At 37.3% G+C, this 22,791-nt stretch overlaps 1 protein-coding gene and 1 pseudogene across 1 annotated transcript; both read left to right on the top strand.

Moving 5' to 3' along the window:
• Positions 13,025–20,718, top strand: LOC104736637 (50S ribosomal protein L24-like). Its single transcript, XM_019234785.1, has 6 exons — positions 13,025–13,080; positions 13,258–13,327; positions 19,840–19,935; positions 20,034–20,137; positions 20,216–20,352; positions 20,509–20,718. Exons 2-6 carry the CDS (start codon positions 13,268–13,270, stop codon positions 20,589–20,591), a joined length of 480 nt encoding a protein of 159 aa, XP_019090330.1. The 5' UTR covers positions 13,025–13,080; positions 13,258–13,267; the 3' UTR covers positions 20,592–20,718.
• LOC104736636 lies at positions 21,950–22,461 on the top strand (annotated as a pseudogene).

The raw sequence follows: 22,791 nt of genomic DNA, 5'->3' as shown, positions 1-22,791 counted from the left end.
TGTGTAAAAATATACTTCACCCGTGAAATGTGGAATATAATGTTAATTATTGTGATAATTGTGATAATGTTAGTATAATTTTAAGATTATTGTAATAATTAATTTTTAATATATACTCCCTTTGTTTCATAAATATTGTCATTTTTGAATTTTATTTTTGTTTCACAAAAAGTGTCATTTTACAATTCCAATGCACTATTTTATATTTTCAATGTATCTTTTTCATTAGATTTTCTAGTTTTAACCTTAATCTATGACTAAATTAACCCATTAAACATTTATTAAATAAGGGCATATATGTATATTTTAATATTTTCTTAATTTGTGTGAAATGTGTCAAAATGACACTTATTGTGAAACAAAGGGATTACTTGAATAGTCATCAAATTTTTAAAATCGGAGATTAAGTTTTGTATTTCAAAAATTTAAATAGATGAATAAGTTTTTTCATAGTTTATGAAATGTAATTTACTTTAAATTATTAAATATGTTATGAAAATGATAATTAAATTATTAACTATAGATATATTTTTTAATAGTTGATGAAGTATTTCCTTTTAAAAAACTAATAGAAATAAACATTACCTTATATATTCTAATGACACAGTTATGTAAATAATAATGAAATAAAGATTTCCTTATATATTTTAATGGCACATTTAATAAATTAAAAGACTTATTTTTGTAAATATGTTTATTTTGAGATGCTTAATTGTAATTAAATCTTCAAATCGCTATGGCTACGACACATCAACATTTTCAACAAAATGCTTCTCTATTAATATATAGGAGATGAATTACTAATCTAATAATCGAGCTTCTTTGTCTCTCCGCCTTTGCCTCTTGTTAAAGCGAGCAAAGTTCTTATATTCCCGACATAATCAATAACCAAAGCATCATCTCGTTTCTTCTCCTTCATCAATTCTTTATCTTTTACAATCTCTTTTATTTTCGCAAACCTCTGTCGTTGTTAAAGACTCAGTTTCAATCCATAGCAGGAAATTTGTTAGAGGTAAAGCTCTTCTTCTTTCTCCTTAATCGTTTCTTCGTTTGTTTCTTTTCTCTAAAAATTCTTTCCATATCAGCTCAGATTTTAAAGTTTAAACCCTAACCCTTAATTTCTCTAAATCGAGAGGTTTTAGACTTCAAAATCTGAAATTAAGATGAGTTAATCTGGGTGTCGTGCTTTGTTTACCGTTCTTATTTGTTTATGTGTATCTATTGTAGCATTTTAGGTTTAAGGATTGTTTTCAAACTTCCAAAGGAGAGTTGATCTATTCTTCTTCTAGCTTTTGTACTTTGTTTATGCTCCTTGTATTGTGTATATGTATCAACTGTAGCAATTTAGTGTGGGCTAGGGTTCATGGGGTATGGTTTAGGGTTTTGGGTTTAGGATTTTGGATAGGATTTGGGATTTAGGTTTTAGTGTTTAGGATTTTCTAATTTTATGATTTAGGTTTTAGGCTTATGTGGATTTTGTGTTAACATTTTGAATTTAGGGTTAGGATTTGTAACGCCCCGACCGCCACCTTTCAGTGGGCCCTAAGTCCAATTTCAATCCATAGGCCCACCTTCGTTAATGGGCCTCACGTCCTCTCACTAAGCTCGTGAGCCCATCCATATCCGACGGCCGGTTTGCTATGTCCGGGAGGCTTTAAAGACTTGTTACCGTCCCTACAAATTACCACATGATCTTTTCCTGTGTTTTGTCCTCACTCGCACAGTTCCGACAGTCACTTCCCGGAAGGTCACCCATCCTACTGAGACTACACCAGCATAAGCACGCTTAACTGNCGCTTAACTCTGGAGTTCTCTCAGGACCTTTGACCGAAAAGATAAGTGCGCTTTGGTGACAAAGGTGGCCAAATCAATTCTTTTAAACCTCTCCGCAAGTCTCTGAAACCGGGGTGTCACAATTCACCCCCACTAACAAATCGCAACGTCCTTGTTGCGCACCAAGACCATCACCCCCGACGGTGTGAGCCCACTCGACTCCACACTTGTATAGGTTCGGCTATGATACCACTTGTAACGCCCCGACCATCACCTCTTAGTGGGCCCTATGTCCAATCTCAGTCCATAGGCCCACCTTCCTTAATGGGCCTCACGTTCTCTCACTAGGCCCGTGAGCCCATCCATATCTGACGACCGGTTTGCTACGTCCGGGAGGCTTTAAAGACTTGTGACTGTCCCTACAAATCACCACATGATCTTTTCTTGTGTTTTGTCCTCACTCGCACAGTTCCGACAGTCACTTCCCGGAAGGTCACCCATCCTAAGACTACTCCAGCTCAAGCACGCTTAACTCTGGAGTTCTCTTAGGACCCTTGACCAGAAAGATAAGTGCACTTTGGTGACATAGGTGGTCAAATCCATTCTTTTAAACATCTCTGCAAGTCTCTGAAACCGGGGTATCACAGGATTTAGGGCTTAGATTTAGGGTTTAGGCTGCAACGACAACATCAAATCCATATATTCATGGTTATGTGGATACCAAGAGAATTCGTGGATACTAGATACACATGACCATAAATCCTAAACTTTTTATACTAAATCTTAAACAGTTGAAACAATAGACCCAAACCCGAACATTGACATTGTACGTGAAAGTTTAAGTGGCTTAGCGGTGGAGAGCCTTAGTCATGTCATCTACTCAATCTTGGGTTCGAGTCTCACTTTATTCATATCATTCTTATTTTTCTCTTAGATAGAAAGGGAAAAATAGTAATTCTAACACAACTCATCTTCTTCCCACAAACCCTAACGTCGCCACCTGTACTCATCTTATGACTTATGTGGATTTACGGTTTATGATACAACGACAACATCAAATCCATATATGCATGGTTATGTGGATACCAACAGAATTTGTAGGTACTAGTAACACATGACCATAAATGTGGGTATTGATAACACATCAAAGTTTGTTATCACTTTACTCATATCATTCTTATTTTTCTCTTAGATAGAAAGGGAAAAATAGTAATTCTAACACAACTCATCTTCTTCCCACAAACCCTAACGTCGCCGTCTGTACTCATCTTATGACTTATGTGGATTTACGGTTTATGATACAATGACAACATCAAATCCATATATGCATGGTTATGTGGATACCAACAGAATTTGTAGGTACTAGTAACACATGACCATAAATGTGGGTATTGATAACACATCAAAGTTTGTTATCAGTTCCATAACACATGACTATAAATATGGTACTCGCAACACATCAAATCCATATATTTGTAGTCATGTGGATACTGATGTGCTCAAATTAAACCCTAGAGATACTCTCTCAAATTAAGAGGTCATTGTAATACTTAGGCTCGAATCCACAGAGACTCAAGATCAAACACAATGGATTATAGAGTTTTTGTTATTACGCTAAGCAAAATAATTGAATTAAAATAAACAATGCAAAATATTAAATAAAAGCTGTGTAAATTTAGATGATCAAAAGGCTAGGCCGAGAGAATTTCTCAGGAAACTATGAAATATGAAATCAGTAAATTAATTAGGATTCAAGCAATTAAGATCAGCTCTAGAACTCTAAACAATTTTGTAAAATAAGTCAGTTCTCACTGCAAATATTATCTAAATTTAAAACCAGAAAATCCAAATCTCTTTGTAAAATTCTAGTTTAAAAATCAGCTTTAAAAACAGGTTTAGATTGTTCACAAAATCTCTTTGCAAGAAGTAATTTTGCTCATCAAAAGGTTTTATCAGGAAAATTAATTATATTCTCATATCAATTTATTTTCCTATGTTATTAATTCTAGATGGCCAATCAAGGATTAATATGAAGAACAACCTATGATGAAGATCTAGAAAGATAATGAATCCTAAATAAACATATCTAATAAATCATAAAATCCCTGTGAAAAACCCTAAACCTAACAAGCAAACTACTCAGACATATTCAATGAAGGACAAAACATAATTCTNAGGTCATTGTAATACTTAGGCTCGAATCCACAGAGACTCAAGATCAAACACAATGGATTATAGAGTTTTTGTTATTACGCTAAGCAAAATAATTGAATTAAAATAAACAATGCAAAATATTAAATAAAAGCTGTGTAAATTTAGATGATCAAAAGGCTAGGCCGAGAGAATTTCTCAGGAAACTATGAAATATGAAATCAGTAAATTAATTAGGATTCAAGCAATTAAGATCAGCTCTAGAACTCTAAACAATTTTGTAAAATAAGTCAGTTCTCACTGCAAATATTATCTAAATTTAAAACCAGAAAATCCAAATCTCTTTGTAAAATTCTAGTTTAAAAATCAGCTTTAAAAACAGGTTTAGATTGTTCACAAAATCTCTTTGCAAGAAGTAATTTTGCTCATCAAAAGGTTTTATCAGGAAAATTAATTATATTCTCATATCAATTTATTTTCCTATGTTATTAATTCTAGATGGCCAATCAAGGATTAATATGAAGAACAACCTATGATGAAGATCTAGAAAGATAATGAATCCTAAATAAACATATCTAATAAATCATAAAATCCCTGTGAAAAACCCTAAACCTAACAAGCAAACTACTCAGACATATTCAATGAAGGACAAAACATAATTCTGAATAATAAGCAATTGAGATTAAAAGAGTAAGGAATGAGTTTAGGAATTATTCTCTCAAAGCAGTTCAGATCTCTCTCCCAAAAGCTCTCAAAATCTCACAGGGTTGCAGAAAATAAAAACTTTCTAGAATAAAACTTAAAGGTTTTCTAAAACCCAAAAACACTATATATATGTCCTAAAACACGTCAGAGACTTGTGTTGCAATTTAAGAAAACTTTGGGTAAAACTGTAAAACTTCCAAATTGGCTTCTCTCGTAGACAAACAGAGGTGTCGATCGATGCTAAGGCAGTGTCGGTCGACACCATCACTCTGAATCGAATCCAACTTCTCTTCCTTTATGAATTGCTCCAAAATCTCTCTAATTGCTCCACTTTGCTCCTTTCATGCCAAAATCCTATAAAACCTGTAAAAACTTTTAAAGAACCTAAAAACACATCAAAAGACTCTAAAAGACTCCTTATACCATGGTTAAAAACCACAAAAACCATGATATATCAGATACCAACAGAATTTGAGGGTTCTAGAGGTTTAGGGTTTATGATACAACGATAACATCAAATCCATATATTCATGGTCATGTGGATACCAATAGAATTTGTGAGTACTGGTAACATATCAAAGTTCTTTAAAACTTATCCAAATAGATAATTATTTATGAATGCAATATTTTGTTAATCCATTATGCATCTAATTTAAGCTTAAAGTATGTGGACAAGCAGTCTATTTCATATTGAAAATTTAGTTCAATAAATTCATTAATTTCTAAATTATTTAATGAATTTAGTTTGTACTTAGAAATTGTTGATTTGACTATGAACACCAATTCAATTGTATTTGATTCAGATTAGATTCATATTTTATTTTATTTTTTTGTGGAAAGAAAAATATTGAAAGATGCAAAAAAAAATTATTTACAAATTACTCAATTTTTTTTTGTTTGTCATTAACTAAAGTTACTAAATTTAAAATATAGTAATGAAAATGAAAAACAAATGTTGAAGAAGAAATAATTAAAAAAAAAAGATGTTTTTCTCTTTGCGCGATTTTTTTGGGGATTGCCTAGATTCTCTTTTCAATTCCTTCCCTCCGATCCGAATTCGGATCAGGAGTTTGTTTCCGACCACGAGATTCTTCAATAACAGTTTGGAGATTCATGTCGGCGGTTTATTTCTGTCAGTTGAAATTGACAGTTTGTTTCTTCCAACTTTCACGGGAGATAATCGTCAAAGTAAACCGCCATGGGTCTTCTATAAATCTTCCTTTTTCCCACGCTTTCTCACAATTACCTTCCCCAATTCCTTTGATCTTTCTGGTACACTACCCATCATGAGTGATAATATCCGCAAATATGTTCAGGATCTTGATTTGGGCATAGATAATGCCCCAATTGCGCTTCCACCGGAGTTTCTCTCTAGAGCAATCTCTGTAAATCGCCACACACTGGTTGTTACACCGGTCAATCCACGGAAGCAGAACCTGCAAGCACTTATACGACAAATTCCAAGGGTGTGGGGATTTCCAGATGAATGTGTGGGACGAATTCTTGATGGTGGGAGAGCACAATTTCGATTCCAATCTGAAGACTTGCTTAGTGTGGTACTGCGTAGAGGTCCTTGGTCTTTCAACGATTAGATGGTAACCACCCACCGCTGGTACCCAAACATAAGTGCTGACAACATGAAGATCATACCCTTTTGGGTACAAATTCAAGGTATCCCAACTCTTTGCTTAACCAATGATATGGCTAGCTGGGTAGGGAACAAAATAGGCTATGTGTCTGAAGTTGATTACAATGAGAATGAGATGCAAGTGGGGGCTGTTCATGTTAAGATTAACTGGAATATAGATGATGCCTTACGCTTTCAAAAGAACATTCAATTTATTGCTGATGAGAATACAATAGTCAAGTTTCGCTATGAGAGACTTTGTAACTTCTGTACGAAATGCGGATCTCTCAAACATGATGCCAAGGAGTGCTCCCTTGGCTTTGATGATTCTGAATCAGAGCATTCAGACAATGACATTGATGGTGAGAATCACAATGATGGGGATAAAGATATGTCTGATGCAAATACCTTACCATCCGTAGACCCTGCAAATCTTATTCCGGGACTACAAATGCTACCACCAGCAACAGGCCCTATTCAGGGTTACGTCTCTCACCCGATGGTGAACAAGTCTCTCCCTAGTATCTTTATGGATAAGGACTTAACTGTTGAGCGTATCCGATACTTGAATGCAAAGTATGCAGGACGGCTTGGTGAACATGGCGAACCACATAACTTCCTTGATGACAACTCTGACAATGCACAACCGGATTTTGTCTTCATTCAACAAAGCTGAAGCTGCTGAGGAGTTGGTGGTCCTGAACCAACTTCGAAAGAAGACTCAACGCACAGTTTCAGTTGGCTCATGCTCTGTTAACAATGGATTCGACGGAGGCGCGGGGGGCCCGGTACCCCCAGCCATTCCAATATGAAGATCCTTTCATGGAACTGCCAGGGCGTTGGTCCTTCTCTAACGTCTTCTCGCTTAAAAAAACTCTGTCTTATAACTAAGTGTGATATTCTCTTTCTCTCTGAAACTCTAAACCAAAATGATGTAATATCTAAACTTAAGTGTGATTTAGGATTCTCAAATGCTATTATTCAACCCCCTCAAGGTAGGAGTGGAGGTTTATGTTTATTTTGGAAAGGCAATATTGTCTTATCCTTACTCTCACAAGATGAGAGGCTTATTGATGTAATGGTTGAACATAATAATATTAAGTTCTATTTGTCTTGTGTGTATGGGCACCCAGTTCCTAGTGAAAGACATGAACTGTGGGAACGTTTTGAACATCTAGCACTCTCTCGCAATGCATCATGGCTACTAATTGGAGATTTTAATGAAATAACTTGCAACCGGGAAAAGATAGGAGGACCACCTCGGGAAGACTGGACGTTCAGAGACTTTAGGCACATGATTGCTGTGTGTGATCTTCAAGATATACGATCAAGAGGGAATACTTACTCATGGGTTGGTGAAAAGCACTCCCCCACGATCCAATGCTGTCATGACAGGGCCATGTTTAACTCCCAAGGAGCTGCAATCTTCCCAAATGCAGAGGCTCAGTTTCTAGATTTTGCAGGATCTGACCACATGCCATTTTTACTTGATCTAAATGACATAGTTAGACACAAAAGACGTATTTTCCAGTTTGATAAAAGACTTTTAGATGTACCTAACTTCCAGGATGCGGTTAAAGAAGGATGGTTAGTTGACAATGAAGACTCTAACATCTCAATCAATGAAAGAATCAGGAATTGCAGACGAAGTATGGCCAACTTAAAACGTGACCATCAGCTAAACTCGGAGGAGCGTATTGTTACACTCCAAAATCGTTTAAATTTTGCAATGGAAAGCCTCAACCCACATATACGAAGGACTATCCCATTATTGCAAGATGACTTAACAAAGGCTTATAGTGATGAAGAAAAACATTGGCAACAAAAGAGCAGAAACCAATGGATGACTGCTGGAGATCAAAACACTAGTTTCTTTCACGCAGAAGCAAAAACACGGTTTGCCAAAAACTGGATTACCTCTATATCGGATCAACAAGGCAATTTATATCAAGGTTATCAGGAGATTGGAGATCACTCACAAAGCTTTTTTACAAACATATATTCAACTGCAAATCATCATGTCTCACCCTCAGTATTTGCGGACTTCATACCAAAAGTATCAGATGCAGCAAATGACAGCCTAACAAGAGCTTTTAGTAATGAGGAGATTTATAATGCAGTTAGTTCTATCGGCGATGATCGTGCCCCGGGGCCAGATGGTTTAACAGCCAGATTCTATAAAACCTGTTGGGAAACAGTTGGACCACAAGTCATACAAGAGGTACACACCTTCTTTGATACTGCAGTAATGAAACAGAGCATCAATCACACCAATATATGCATGATACCGAAGATTGACAATCCTCAAACTCTCTCGGAATATCGGCCCATCGCTTTATGTAATGTTTTATATAAGATTGTCTCCAAATGCTTGGTCCAGAGATTAAAACCACACTCGAACGACATATTCTCGGACTCGCAGGCAGCTTTTATACCATGACGTCTAATCCAAGACAATGTGATGATTGCACATGAAGTTATGCATTCCCTAAAGGTCAGAACTCGTGTCTCACAGACTTATATGGCTGTCAAGACGGATGTAACCAAAGCCTATGACCGTGTCGAGTGGAATTTCCTTGAAACAACTTTGAAACTATTTGGTTTTTGTCCCAAATGGATAAGTTGGATTATGGCGACTATAACAACTGTGAACTACTCTATTTTAATAAATGGAGCTCCTTATGGTTATATCCAACCAACAAGGGGTATCAGGCAGGACGACCCCCTATCACCGTACCTTTTCATTCTATGCTCGGATATTCTCAGCCATTTAATTATGACAAGTGCAAATGAAGAAGATCTTTGTGGTATTCGAATTCGCAATGGCGCTCCCAGTGTCACTCATCTGCAGTTTGCAGATGATTGCTTTTTTTCTGCAAAGCAAATGCTAAAAACTGTCAAACTCTGAAAGATATTTTTGATATCTACGAATACTATTCAGGCCAAAAGATCAATACTTCAAAATCTATGATCACATTTGGGAGCAGAGTCTATGGGACAACTCAACAACGCCTGAAATCAATACTAGACATCTCCAACCATGGAGGAGGAGGTAAATATATTGGCCTTCCTGAACAGTTTGGTCGGAAAAAGAAGGAAATGTTTGAGTATATTGTCGACAAAGTCAAGAAACACACAAATGGTTGGACTGCAAAGAAACTATCCCCTGCAGGTAAGGAAATAATGTTAAACTCAGTGGCTTTATCAATGTCGGTTTATGCTATGTCATGCTTCAAATTGCCTTTGGGAATCACCTCAGAAATTGAATCACTCTTAATGCAATATTGGTGGGAAAAATTTTCAAATAAACGAAGTATACCGTGGATTGCTTGGAAAAAAACTTCAATGTTAAAAAAGAGAAGGGGGATTGGGATTTAGGGACTTAGCAAAGTTTAATGATGCCCTCTTGGCAAAACAAGCTTGGAGGCTAATCCAATATCCTAATTCTCTATTTGCCAGAGTAATGAAACATAGATACTATCGTGATGAGTCTATTTTAGATGCTAGACAAAGAAAGAAACAGTCCTATGGGTGGTCATCTATTTTAATTGGGGTTAGATCTTATTAAAAAAGGTTCTAGATATATTGTGGGGGATGGTAAATCTATCCGTATAGGTTTAGATAACTTCATTGAGGTGCATCCACCTAGATTAGTTCAAACCACACCACTGCAATCTACTATCACACTCGATCATTTAATCTCGAAAAGGGGAGATATCCGACAATGGGACAATCAGAAACTTGTTTCCTTAGTCCAACAGGAGGATCAATAGTTCATACAAAGGATTCACCTCTCACAAGTGGAACAACCGGATAAACTAGTTTGGAACTATACACGCTCAGGGGACTACACAGTAAAAACTGGATACTGGTTCATCACTCACTATCCCTTTGATCCAGGAGATGTTTTGAATGTGCCTCACGGTTCAGTTGATCTCAAGAACAAAATTTGGAAATTGCGGTTACTACCAAAGATCAAACACTTTCTATGGCGTATAATTTCACAGGCAATACCAGTCACAACAAGATTACGAACAAGAGGTTTGAACATTGATCCTTTATGTCCACGATGTCGTCAAACAGAGGAAACAATTCATCATGCCCTCTTTTCTTGTCCTTTTGCCATTATGGCATGGAGAATATCCAGTACTTCTTCCTTAAACACCAACCATCTACCTTCAAACACAGAGGATATAATTGAACAACTGTTAACATATCAATCTCAAACTTCAAATATATATGACTCCTTACTACCTTTTTTTCTACTATGGCTTATTTGGAAAGCAAGAAATAATCAAGTCTTTGATAACTATCGTGAGAGTGCATCGAAAACTGTTCTACAGTCGAAGTCGGACACAAAAGAATGGATAAGCAACCTACCTAATACATCATCAGCATCTACTACTCTGCATACGAACACAACTACATGGCTACCACCGACACCTCCAATACTCAAATGCAATTTTGATGCGAGTTATGATCATCACACTCATCAGGCCACTGGGGGATGGATCTTTAGAAACCATGAAGGTAACGCAATAGTGTGGGGTGCAACCAGACTAAACCATGTATGATCACCTCTAGAGGCAGAATCAAAGGCATTGCTTACGGCGATACAACATGCATGGATTCGAGGCTATCAGGCAATTATTTTTGAAGGAGATTGTGAAACTTTAATTAAACTAGTTCATGGTCAAGGTGTAGATGTCTCTTTAACAAACCTTATTCAGGACATCAAATCATGGTCTTCCAAATTGCAGCAAATTTCTTTTACTTTCACAAAGAGGGATTGTAATAGGGTGGCACATGCCTTAGCTAAATATGGTTGTATAGATTCTCAATATTACACTGATTCGATTTTAAAGCCATCATGGCTAAGCAACTCTCTTTGTAATGACCATTTTTAATCAATATATATTTCATTTGTGAAAAAAAAAAAAGTAAAAAGAGAAGGTTAGTTTAGTTGGAACGTGTAAGTTGTAATTTGACATAAGAAAAATATATAGATAGTACGTAGAAAGTGAGTGTAATGGTGAATATTTTTAGTGCATATTTATGTTAATTATAATTAATAGAAAGTTTGAATAAATAAAAATTGAATTATGTAAAATAAATGAAATGTTAAAATAAGAAAAACAATACTATAATTATTTTTATTAGTGGTAATAATATAACTCAGTTTTTCTTTTAAACAAATCATAGTTTAAAATTTAAAATGTGTTAATGAGCATTAGAGTGGAAGTACATTTTAAATTTATGTTAGAATAAAAAAAAAATTATGTAATTTTATTTATAAAATTTTAAACAGGAAAAAAAATTGAAAGTGAAATATTAGTTTATAACATGATAAAAAAAATTAATATATCATAAATTGAATCGAATGCTTTTAATCCAAATTAGAGTATTGAAAGATATTTAATTAAAAAGAAAATAGTTATAATATGGCTTAAAAATCAATTTACAGTCTAATAAATGTTATGTATGAGCTGATAGAAGGTGAAAATAAAGTAGATGTCGAAATGTAACAAGTGCATCGTAGAAAATAACAAAAAAAATTGTAGTTAAAAGTATTTAAAATAAATTACTAACTTGAAAGATAATAATACACATGACTAGATAAATATATTTGAAATCTCATTTATTGTGTGAAACTAATGAGTTTGTATAAAAATACATGATATAAATTATTAAATATATTATTAGATTTCAAGTCGAGCTTAACAGTTGGTCATATAAACATGAAAAGTGAGATAATATAGGCACATTCATGAATAGGTCAAGAATTCTTATATGGTATGATGCACTTGCTTCGATGGGTAAAACAAACTCGGAAAAGATCTTATAATAATATGATATTGTATATGTATCTTTCACTAAGTAATGTTCATAAGATTCAATATATTCAGATTTTATATAAAATGTTGTAATAGTATTCTGTTAGCATCATGGCCAAATCATAAATGATATATATGAAAATGATGTACAATTAAGTCAATAATCGATAACCAACATCAAAATTTTAAAAGATTGTTTTCATGGAATATATATTAAAAAAAAAGTTAAAAGATAAAAAGACATGAGGTAATCATCGATGTCGTTTATTATTCCTGTGAATTATTAAGGAGATCTTTGTTAGCAAGTGATATATATCAAATTATTTATTTGTCATGAAAATATTATCATTTATTACTTAGTAAAATATATTTAAGGTTTAAATATATTTATGCTCAAAAATTTTAATAGTAAGAATTTCTATTAATAGAAAATGTTTTAAATTAAAATTCCGGATGTTCTAGTCAAACTAGAAATTATTTATTTGTCATGAAACTATGCTTTTACTTTACCTTTTGGTTTGCATGTTTTTGATTCCATTCCAATTTCTGTAGAATTGGTTGTGGGCGATGATAGTCGAGGAACTGCGATTCTGAGACAGACCGGTTTGTAATTTATTTTCTAGGTTTTAATAATAGCAGGGAGACCTCTCCGTTTCCAAAAAAAAAAAAACTAGAAATTCATAGATAGGAAGAAGCGTTCCAATCCGGTTAACAGTTCAATCTCGGTTAATTATTAGATTTTCTTGATTTTTCGGTGTGTGAAATTCACAAACCAAAATTAATCAAATTAGAATGAATGATAACAACAATTCGGTTGATTATTGAACCAAATTTTTTAAGAATGTTTTACATAAATAAGAATATTAGGGATAATTCGGTAATCTAACAATTGTAAACGTTTAGACTTTAGAGGCGAGTAGACGATCCCCAAAGCCAGAAGACACACATACAGTACTCTCTCTTCCGTCGCCGCCGCCGCTAGTCTCGTCGGTGAGTTCCTGTTTCTCCCGTTTCGTTGGTTTCCTGTGTTTTCTCTACCTGGGTTTTTGTCTCAGCTCTTTAGCTTTCTTGATTTCTGCGTTTTTGTATTTTTTTTGTTTGGTCTTGTCTTGATCTGTGTTTTGTGTTAACATGAAATTATAAATTTTTTGATTTTGGAAAGAGCAGTAGGAGCAAAATGGGTTGGAAAGCTGCTGAGAAACTCATCAGACACTGGAAGATACTTCGAGGGGATAATGTTAGTGAGCGTGAGGACACTCTCTTCACCACTCTCTCTCTCTTGTCCTTCTAGTGTTTTTTTTTGATTGTGGTGTTTCTTTTTGGGGTTTGCTTTTATATCCATCCAGGTTGTTAGGATTTTCTTTTGAGTGTTCAACCGTTTAGACTAACAGGTTTGTATTTTCCTTTTGCGTTGTTTTACGTTTTTGCAGGTTTGAAGTTTGTTGTGCAAGAAAGTAAAAGGGACACGAGGAAATACGAGTTCCCCGGATCAGTGTGATCCTGGTACGTCTCGGTGAACCTGAAACCGGTTCATAAGGAGTATCAGAATAGCAATTACAACTTGAACAAACTCACCCCCAAGCTCACGTCTCTCACCTTACAAAGAAATCAGACTCAAGAAAGAACAAGAACAATGAAGAAGACAAAGTCTCTCTCACCCACTCTCGTGTTTCTCTCTCTCTAACCTTCTCTGTAATGTAACGCCAAAATGTTTCTCTTCTTTGTTCCCTCTGCTCCTCACTCCTTTAATAGCTCTATGTCGTTGTCTTGCAGGGTGATATTAGAGAAACCTGTACCGTCCGCTCATCACGCGTGTTCCCCGACCAATACGATAGTGTCCTTGTCGTTTGAATTCCAAGGCTTATCCTTAGCAGACCAAGCTGGGCCTAAACAACATTTACCGGCCCAACCCTTTAGCGTAAGCCTACCTGTCTGATCCAAATCACCAAAACGACAATCTCCACCTTGATTTGCTCAGACAGACCAACCGAAGAGTCGACCCCCTTCAGTCCTTTCTCTGTTTTCACCACCAGAAACCACTGATCCGCCTTCACCGCCGAAGGTGTCCGTTCCGCCTTGACCGTCGGAACCCTAGCTCTTGTCAGAGCTAGACTTAGTGCCGTAGCACCTTCAGGTTACTTAAACCTTCCTCAAATTTCATCACCGGTATCAATTTTGTTAACAAATCGGTCGGATTCTCTTTTGTGTTGATCTTCGAAACTTTCAGCGTACCCTCCTCAATTTCACCTCGTATGAAGTGGTATCCCACCTGAATGTGCTTTGTGCGTTCATGATGCACGCTGTTCTTGGCCAAGCAAATGGCGCTTTGGGAATCACTGAAGATTTCAACTTGCTTTTGCGGAATACCCATCTCACTCACAATTCTCATCATCCACAAAGCTTCTTTGGCAGCTTCATAGAGTGCCATATACTCCGCTTCCGTCGTCGATTGGGCTACCACTTGTTGAAGGCCAGATCTCCATCTTACCGTATTTCCACCAACCTGAAACACATAACCGGTAATTGATCTTCTTTTATCTAGGTCTGCTGCATAGTCACTATCACAATAGCCTGTAACCTTAAAATCCTTCGACTTTGTGAATGTGAGCTTGAAATCTGTTGTGTGTTTTATGTACCGTAACACCCATTTAACTGCTTCCCAATGTTGTCTGCAAGGAGAGCTCATGAATTGACTCACCAGGCCCACTGCATATGCTATATCCGGACGTGTCCCAACCATGGAGTACATGAGACTCCCTACGGCACTTGCATAAGGTACGCTTCTCATCTCTGCCTCAGCTTCTTCTTTAACTTCTGGTTTAGTACCAGATAACTTAAATTCTTCTCCATAGGTGTTTGAACTGGTCTTGCATCTTTCATACCGAAATTTGCTAAAACCTTCTCTAGATAGCTTTCTTGTGACAGCAATAACATACCCTTTTCTCTGTCCCTGGTGATGTCTATGCCCAGTATCCTCTTTGCATTTCCGAGATCCTTCATCTCAAAGNGGGAATCACTGAAGATTTCAACTTGCTTTTGCGGAATACCCATCTCACTCACAATTCTCATCATCCACAAAGCTTCTTTGGCAGCTTCATAGAGTGCCATATACTCCGCTTCCGTCGTCGATTGGGCTACCACTTGTTGAAGGCCAGATCTCCATCTTACCGTATTTCCACCAACCTGAAACACATAACCGGTAATTGATCTTCTTTTATCTAGGTCTGCTGCATAGTCACTATCACAATAGCCTGTAACCTTAAAATCCTTCGACTTTGTGAATGTGAGCTTGAAATCTGTTGTGTGTTTTATGTACCGTAACACCCATTTAACTGCTTCCCAATGTTGTCTGCAAGGAGAGCTCATGAATTGACTCACCAGGCCCACTGCATATGCTATATCCGGACGTGTCCCAACCATGGAGTACATGAGACTCCCTACGGCACTTGCATAAGGTACGCTTCTCATCTCTGCCTCAGCTTCTTCTTTAACTTCTGGTTTAGTACCAGATAACTTAAATTCTTCTCCATAGGTGTTTGAACTGGTCTTGCATCTTTCATACCGAAATTTGCTAAAACCTTCTCTAGATAGCTTTCTTGTGACAGCAATAACATACCCTTTTCTCTGTCCCTGGTGATGTCTATGCCCAGTATCCTCTTTGCATTTCCGAGATCCTTCATCTCAAAGTCTTTGCTTAACACTTCCTTCAATCTTGAAATCTCTGCCATGTCTTTAGCAACAAGTAACATGTCATCTACATAGAGTAGTAAATAGACATATTCATCGCCTTCTAGACACTTATAGTAGACATACGGATCATACTGACTCCTTGTATACTTCTGAGATTTCATAAACTGATCAAACCTTAGATTCCACTGTCGTGGAGATTGCTTTAATCCGTATAGAGACTTCTCTAGTGAACACACCTGATCACCATTTTCATACCCTTGTGGCGGCTCCATAAAAATTTCCTCTTGCAGTTTTCCGTGTAAAAATGCTGTTTTTACATCCATCTGTTCTAGTTCAATGTCTCTGTAGACCACCATTGACAACACCAGCCTAATTGTGATGTGTTTAACCACTGGCGCAAACACTTCATAATAGTCTACCCCTTCAATCTGAGAAAATCCTTTTGCTACTAACCGAGCCTTGTATCTTGGTTCTTCCACTCATGGTATTCCCAGTTTAAGTTTGAAAATCCACTTACACCCAATGGTTCTCATACCTTCTTTCTTGTCTACATCTTTCCATGTTTGACTTTTCCGATGTGAGTCCATCTCCTCCTCTATTGCAGCAATCCATTTCAGTTTTTCTTTACAACTTATAGCTTCCTCATAGGTTCTTGGTTCTCCAGCATTTACAAGTTGAGACATGGTGAATGCAAATGCAGCAACGTCACCATCATCAAACCTACTTGGTGGTCTGATGTTAACTCTCCGTTCTCTGTCTCTTGCAAGTTGGCAACTTCTGAGCGAATCATCACCAATGTCAGAATCTTCTTCTGACTCTTCTATTGATCCACTCTCTAAAGTAGCTCCACCTTCTTCTATTGGAGCTCCACCTTCTTCTATTGACTCGTTTGTGGATCCAGAAGTCTCTCCTCTTTCTTTTACACTAGGTAAAATGAATGTTACTTTCTTCCCATGTTTCTCAGATATTGCCTCTTCAGTTTCAGGCAATATACCGATATCCTTGTACAGAATATCTTCACAAAATGTTACGTCTCTACTGACAATGCACTTTCTGTCCTCACTGCTCCAAATTCTGTAACCCTTAACTCCCTGTGGATACCCCATGAATAACCCCTTCTTGGCTCTTGGTTTCAACTTTCCTTGATCAACATGATAGTAAACCAAGCATCCAAATCTTCTTAAGTGGTCATACTCCGGTTTCCTTCCTGTCCAAACCTCTTCAGGAATCTGAAAATTTAATGGAGTAGTTGGATTTCTGTTCATCACATACACGACTGTAGACGAAGCTTCTGCCCAGAATGATTCTCCTAAACCAGTTTCACTCAGTAAGCTTCTCACCTTCTCAAGCACTGTCCGGTTTAATCTCTCTGCTACCCCATTTTGTTGTGGAGTATAAGGACATGTTTTGTGCCTTAGTATCCCCTTTTCCTTGCAATAGTCATCAAAGACTTTATTGCAGTACTCCAGACCATTGTCTGTCCTTAGAGCTTTCAGTTTCTTTCCACTTTGATTTTCAACTAGAGCAAGCCATTCAACAAATCTGGAGAAACCTTCATCTTTTGTCTTGAGAAAATAAATCCATGCCTTTCTTGAGAAGTCGTCTACAAACGATATGTAGTATTGGCACTTTGACAAACTTGGTGTCACATTTGGAGACCCCCAAAGATCAGAGTGCACATACTCAAGTGTTTCACTCGACGTATGCTTGCCAGTTTTGAACGATAGTCTGTTAGATTTTCCCAAAATGCAGTCTTCACACGGCCCCAATTCTGCTATGTCACTCCCCTTGAGTAGTTCCTTTTTGACTAACAACTTTAACACCTTTTCACTTGTATGGCCTAGTTTGCTATGCCATAAAGCGGTTGTGTTCATTGTTCTTTCAGCTGCATTTACCTGCTCAAGCTCCGCCTTTCCTTCTAGAAAATATAGTGTGTCTTTATAGTTTCCTGCGAGAGCTTCTTTGTTTCCTTTGAACACTTGTAGTCTAAATTGTTTAGATTTGAACCAACACCCGTTTGATTCCAACTGTCCCAAAGAGATTAGATTTCAAGATGACTTGAGACAACACTACTTCAGTCCCATTGTAGTTCACAATTTTGACTTTACTGATTGCTGTGATTTCACAATATGTGTCGTTTCCCATCAGAATCCTTCCTCCATTTACCTCTTCTACATCAAACATCATATCTCTTCTGAATGTTATGTGGTAAGAACATCCAGAATCCAAGATCCAAGCATCCTTCGGTTGATATTCTGAAACTGTCAACATCAACGGTTCAGCACTTTGAGCTTGTGCAATGCCAGCTTCACCCTTCTGACTTGTGCTCACTTGGTTCTTCTTCGGACAGTCTTTCTTCAAGTGATCTTCACTACCACAAATCCAGCAAGTCCTTTTCTTTGTTTTAGACTTGCTCCTTGAGTCTGATTTTCCTTGTGGCTGCATCTTCTTCTCAGTTCTGCCTCTTGTTTGTATAAACAACCCTTCTTCTGCAGGCTTCTTTAGTACTCCCTTATCTTTCAGCTCCAATTCGATAGAATATGCTGATGTGATGATCTCCTTGGGAGTAACAAAGTCCTTGTCTTTGTTGCTATACTTCAAGGTGTGTACGAGGTTGTCAAACCTCTTAGGCAAACTGTTCATGAGGATTGCAGCCGTATCTTCCTCACTCATCTCCACGTTTAGGCTAGATAAGTCTGATATGAGCTTATTGAAGGTATCTAGATTCTTGTCTAGGTTCTTGTCCTCCTCCATCTTGAAACTAAAGAACCTTTGCTTAAGATAGAACCGGTGTGGTAATGTCTTAGCCTGATAGTTGTTCTCTAAAGCTGTCCACATGGCATGTGCGGTTGGCTCCTTCATGACTTTTCTAAGCACCATATCTCCCAGACTGTGACTCAAGAGGTTCCTTACTCTCCTGTCTTTATCTAGCCATTTCGGATCTGACTTTGTTGCCCCTTCTGAGTCTTCACCATCCTTTGCTTCAGCACCTTCTGCTATTGGTGGTTGTAGTACCGACTCTAGGCCCAAGATTTCCAGCTGAGCGCACATCTTGTGTTTCCACAAAGCAAAGTCTCCCTCTCCATCGAACTTCTCCACGTCAAATCTTCCTTGTGTCGGTTCCATTATTGAGATCTCTCCTGAACTCGAGACTCACACCACAAAACCCAGCACACAAAAGACGACACCAACAAACTGTCTCATCAAAACTCACACAACACTAACCACACAACCAATAACTTCTAACAAGACTCTAACTTTCCAACTTTGTTTCTGTATCTCCTTCAGAAATAACCCTAGATACATAAAAAAAAGAACTTGGTGAAGAAATGTACCTTAAAAGTTGGACCTTTCTGAGTTTTAGAACAGTAACCTTCTCAGACTTGTAGAGCTCCTTGTAGATCTACTCTCTCTATGGTTAGAACACTCTAACCTGGCTCTGATACCACTGTTAGGATTTTCTTTGAGTGTTCAACCGTTAAGACTAACAGGTTTGTGTTTTCCTTTTGCTCTGTTTTACGTTTTTGCAGGTTTGAAGTTTGTTGTGCAGGAAAGTAAAAGGGACACGAGGAAATACGAGTTCCCAGGATCAGTGTGATCCTGGTACGTCTCGGTGAACCTGAAACCGGTTCACAAGGAGTATCAGAGTAGCAATTACAACTTGAACAAAATCACCCCCAAGCTCACGTCTCTCACCTTACAAAGAAATCAGACCCAAGAAAGAACAAGAACAATGAAGAAGACAAAGTCTCTCTCACCCACTCTCATGTTTCTCTCTCTCTAACCTTTTCTGTAATGTAACGCAAAAATGCTTCTCTTCTTTGTTCCCTCTGCTCCTCACTCCTTTAATAGCTCTATGTCGTTGTCTTGCAGGGTGATACAAGACAAACCTGTACGGTTCGCTCATCACGCGTGTTCCCCGACCAATACGACAGTGTCCTTGTCGTTTGAATTCCAAGGCTTATCCTTAGCAGACCAAGCTGGGCCTAAACAACATTTACCGGCCCAACCCTTTAGCGTAAGCCCACCTATCTGATCCAAATCACCAAAACAACACAGGTGATGATCATTCGTGGCAAAGATAAGGGTGACATTGGAACCATCAAGCGTGTCATCCGTTCCCAAAATCGTGTTATTGTTGAAGGCAAGAATCTGGTGAGCTTGTCTTTGACTACTTGTTGCTGCTACTCTGTTTTCTACTGCTTATATATATATATATATATATAAAGATGATTTTGATTCTGTATTCGTAAATCAAGAAGCATATAAAGGGAGGCCCTGATCATGAAGGTGGAATTTTCACGGTAGAGGCTCCTCTACACGCCTCTAATGTCCAAGTTGTTGATCCACTCACTGGGTATGTTGTCTACTTTGCTTTACTGTTACTAATTCTCTCAAGTGAGTGAGAGATTTCTTATTCGTCTTTCTACTTCAGGAGGCCTTGTAAGGTTGGTGTAAAGTACTTAGAGGATGGAACTAAAGTAAGAGTACCTAGAGGCACTGGCACATCTGGTTCGATCATTCCTCGCCCTGAGATTCTTAAGATTATGGCTACACCAAGACCCACTACTGGTACCTAGTAGATCAACATCTCTCTAAACATGGCATAGATTCATTTGTTCCCTTTTGAGATCAAAGAAGAAACATGCTTTCTTAGCTTGCCCTTATCGCTAAAACTACTGAGATGTTTTCTTACTGAAAGATTAACAATACCTTTTTGTTTTTCAGCTGGTCCTAAGGACACACCAATGGAGTTTGTATGGGAGCAAACATATGATGCTAAAACAGGAAAGGGCATGCCTGATCTTTGAGTAACAACAACCTCTTTATCCAAAAATGTTGCTGCTCCCAACAGATACTTCTTTCTTTTTTTTTTCCCATCCAGTAGAATTTAGTTTTATCAAGAGCTATGAGATGAAGTGAGGTTTTGTTGAAGAGCCTTAGAAGATCCTGACTGAAACAGAGTCGTTTTTGTTATATTATTGATCCTGTGAACTATTCAAGGTGCCAAATAAAATCCACTGGGAAAAAGGTGTGTCTACTACGTATGATTGACAAAAATATTCCACTAGTTACATTTGTTTGTCATTGTATTTACAAAACGGACATAAAACAAAAGCGATAAGTATGAAAATGTTGGTTCTATTAACTAATATACCATTAACGAAATATAAGACTCAACAGGTGCGCTGTGTTTCCTCAGTTTGTATACTTATCTATTCATCTCAATGAACTCAATGTCTTGTTTTCTTTTATCCTCCATACAGGGCCGTCTCTACCCCATGGCAGAGTAGGCAAATGCCATGGGTCCATCCCAAATATTAAAAAATTTCTTTAAGCAAAAGGGTCCAATTTTTTCCAAAAAAAAATTTATTAAAGGTTTTTAGGTTTTTTAAAAATTTGACAGAGGTCCCATATTCGTTTAAGACGGGGCTGCCTCCATACTGTCTAGATGGCTCAGTCGCTCGGACACTATATAGAAATGTTAGTACGTGTGTTCTTCTGTACACTGTTGTGATTCAATTTGCATTGTAGAGTTTCTAATTTATAATTTGCAACTTTGGACTGGAATGTATATATGTTTATTGTCAACATCCGTGTGCTATTTTTGTAGAGAGTTTTGAAGCTTTGAACCAGCAAGCTGTGGTGGCAGTCGTGGTAAATCCAAATCCGAACCGAATTAGGTTGGTTCCGGTTTGGGTTTTCGGTTTCGATTTTTGTTCACATGTTCTAGTCAAATACTTAACAAGAAAACATACCACAAGGTCAACAACATGCAGAAGATCCAATATTGTACTTTTTCTTCAGGTATGACTTTTTCTGATATATCTGTGCTCATAATTGACGCATAAACTGTGAAGGTGAGAGATATTGAGCAAACCTAGTAATAATTTATAAATAGTAAACGCCCAACTGTTACATATATACGAATCCTAGAGAGCAGCAGAAATTTATTCCCTATTAATTACAGTTACGAAGTTACTATATATATCGATCGTGTCAACAAACATACGACAAATAAAGGATGTTGCAACACCATCATACACAAAAACGTACAACTACCTTTTTATTTGAGCACATGACGGGTTCGTTATCTAACCGAACATGTTTCGTATATAACAAGAAAGAAAAAGAGATAAACCTAAAAAGTAATTTTCTAAAAGAGAAAATGGAAAGAAAGTTGGTTCTTGGAGTCCTATGTCTATGCCTTGTGATACAAGTCACCAGCGGCGAGGAGGACGACCCTCTCATAACGAAACGATTCATCCCAGCGAATACTATAGCTCCGATTTCGAACTCAAAGACGGAACCAATGTGATCTTTGAAGCCGTGAATGAAATGAAAGGGCTCAAGAAACCGAAAGCAGGCTTCATGTGCACCAGTGGCATGCAACATTGGACAAGGTCTCTTCCGGGAGACATTTTCTACGCCAGATTCTTCTTTTACAGGATTAATCCAAACGCAACTGTTGTTCAACATTGCCATTTCCGATCGGTTTTGGGTTTCGCAGATGTCTTTATCGATGTATCCCCGGCACTCGGAAAAAAATGTCCCGGTTACAAATGCATTTTAGCAATCAGACGTGAAGGTCTCCTGATGAAAGACACTAAACAACTCTTTCCTTGGACCCCGTGGCCACACCGCCACGTTCAGCCTAAGTTGCCTGGGATCACCAATTGATTTCTTATGAATATGATATATCACTGGAATGCGTGTATACATATCTCTTCATCTTTTTGGTGATAATACGCAAACATTGTTTAGTTCAGAAAATATTAATCATTTAAAAAAAAAAAAAAATTACAAGTAAAAGAACAATCTCACACCATGCACGGAAAATTAATTAGTAATCAACCCCTTCTTCTATTGCTCCTCTGATTTTGCGTTGCACAAGAACAAGAGGGGATCTTGATAGACTCCATTGGAGACATCTCTTGGTTTCTTGTGATTAGCATTTCATATTCTTGAAAGTACTAAAGTAGTGCTGCATCTCCAATCTTGTGGAAGACA

Source organism: Camelina sativa, chromosome 13 (genome assembly GCF_000633955.1).
Source record: "Camelina sativa cultivar DH55 chromosome 13, Cs, whole genome shotgun sequence".
In the NCBI taxonomy this organism is placed as follows: domain Eukaryota; kingdom Viridiplantae; phylum Streptophyta; class Magnoliopsida; order Brassicales; family Brassicaceae; genus Camelina; species Camelina sativa.
The sequence above is the reverse complement of the archived record's forward strand: the minus strand, read 5'-3'. Positions and strand labels throughout refer to the sequence as shown.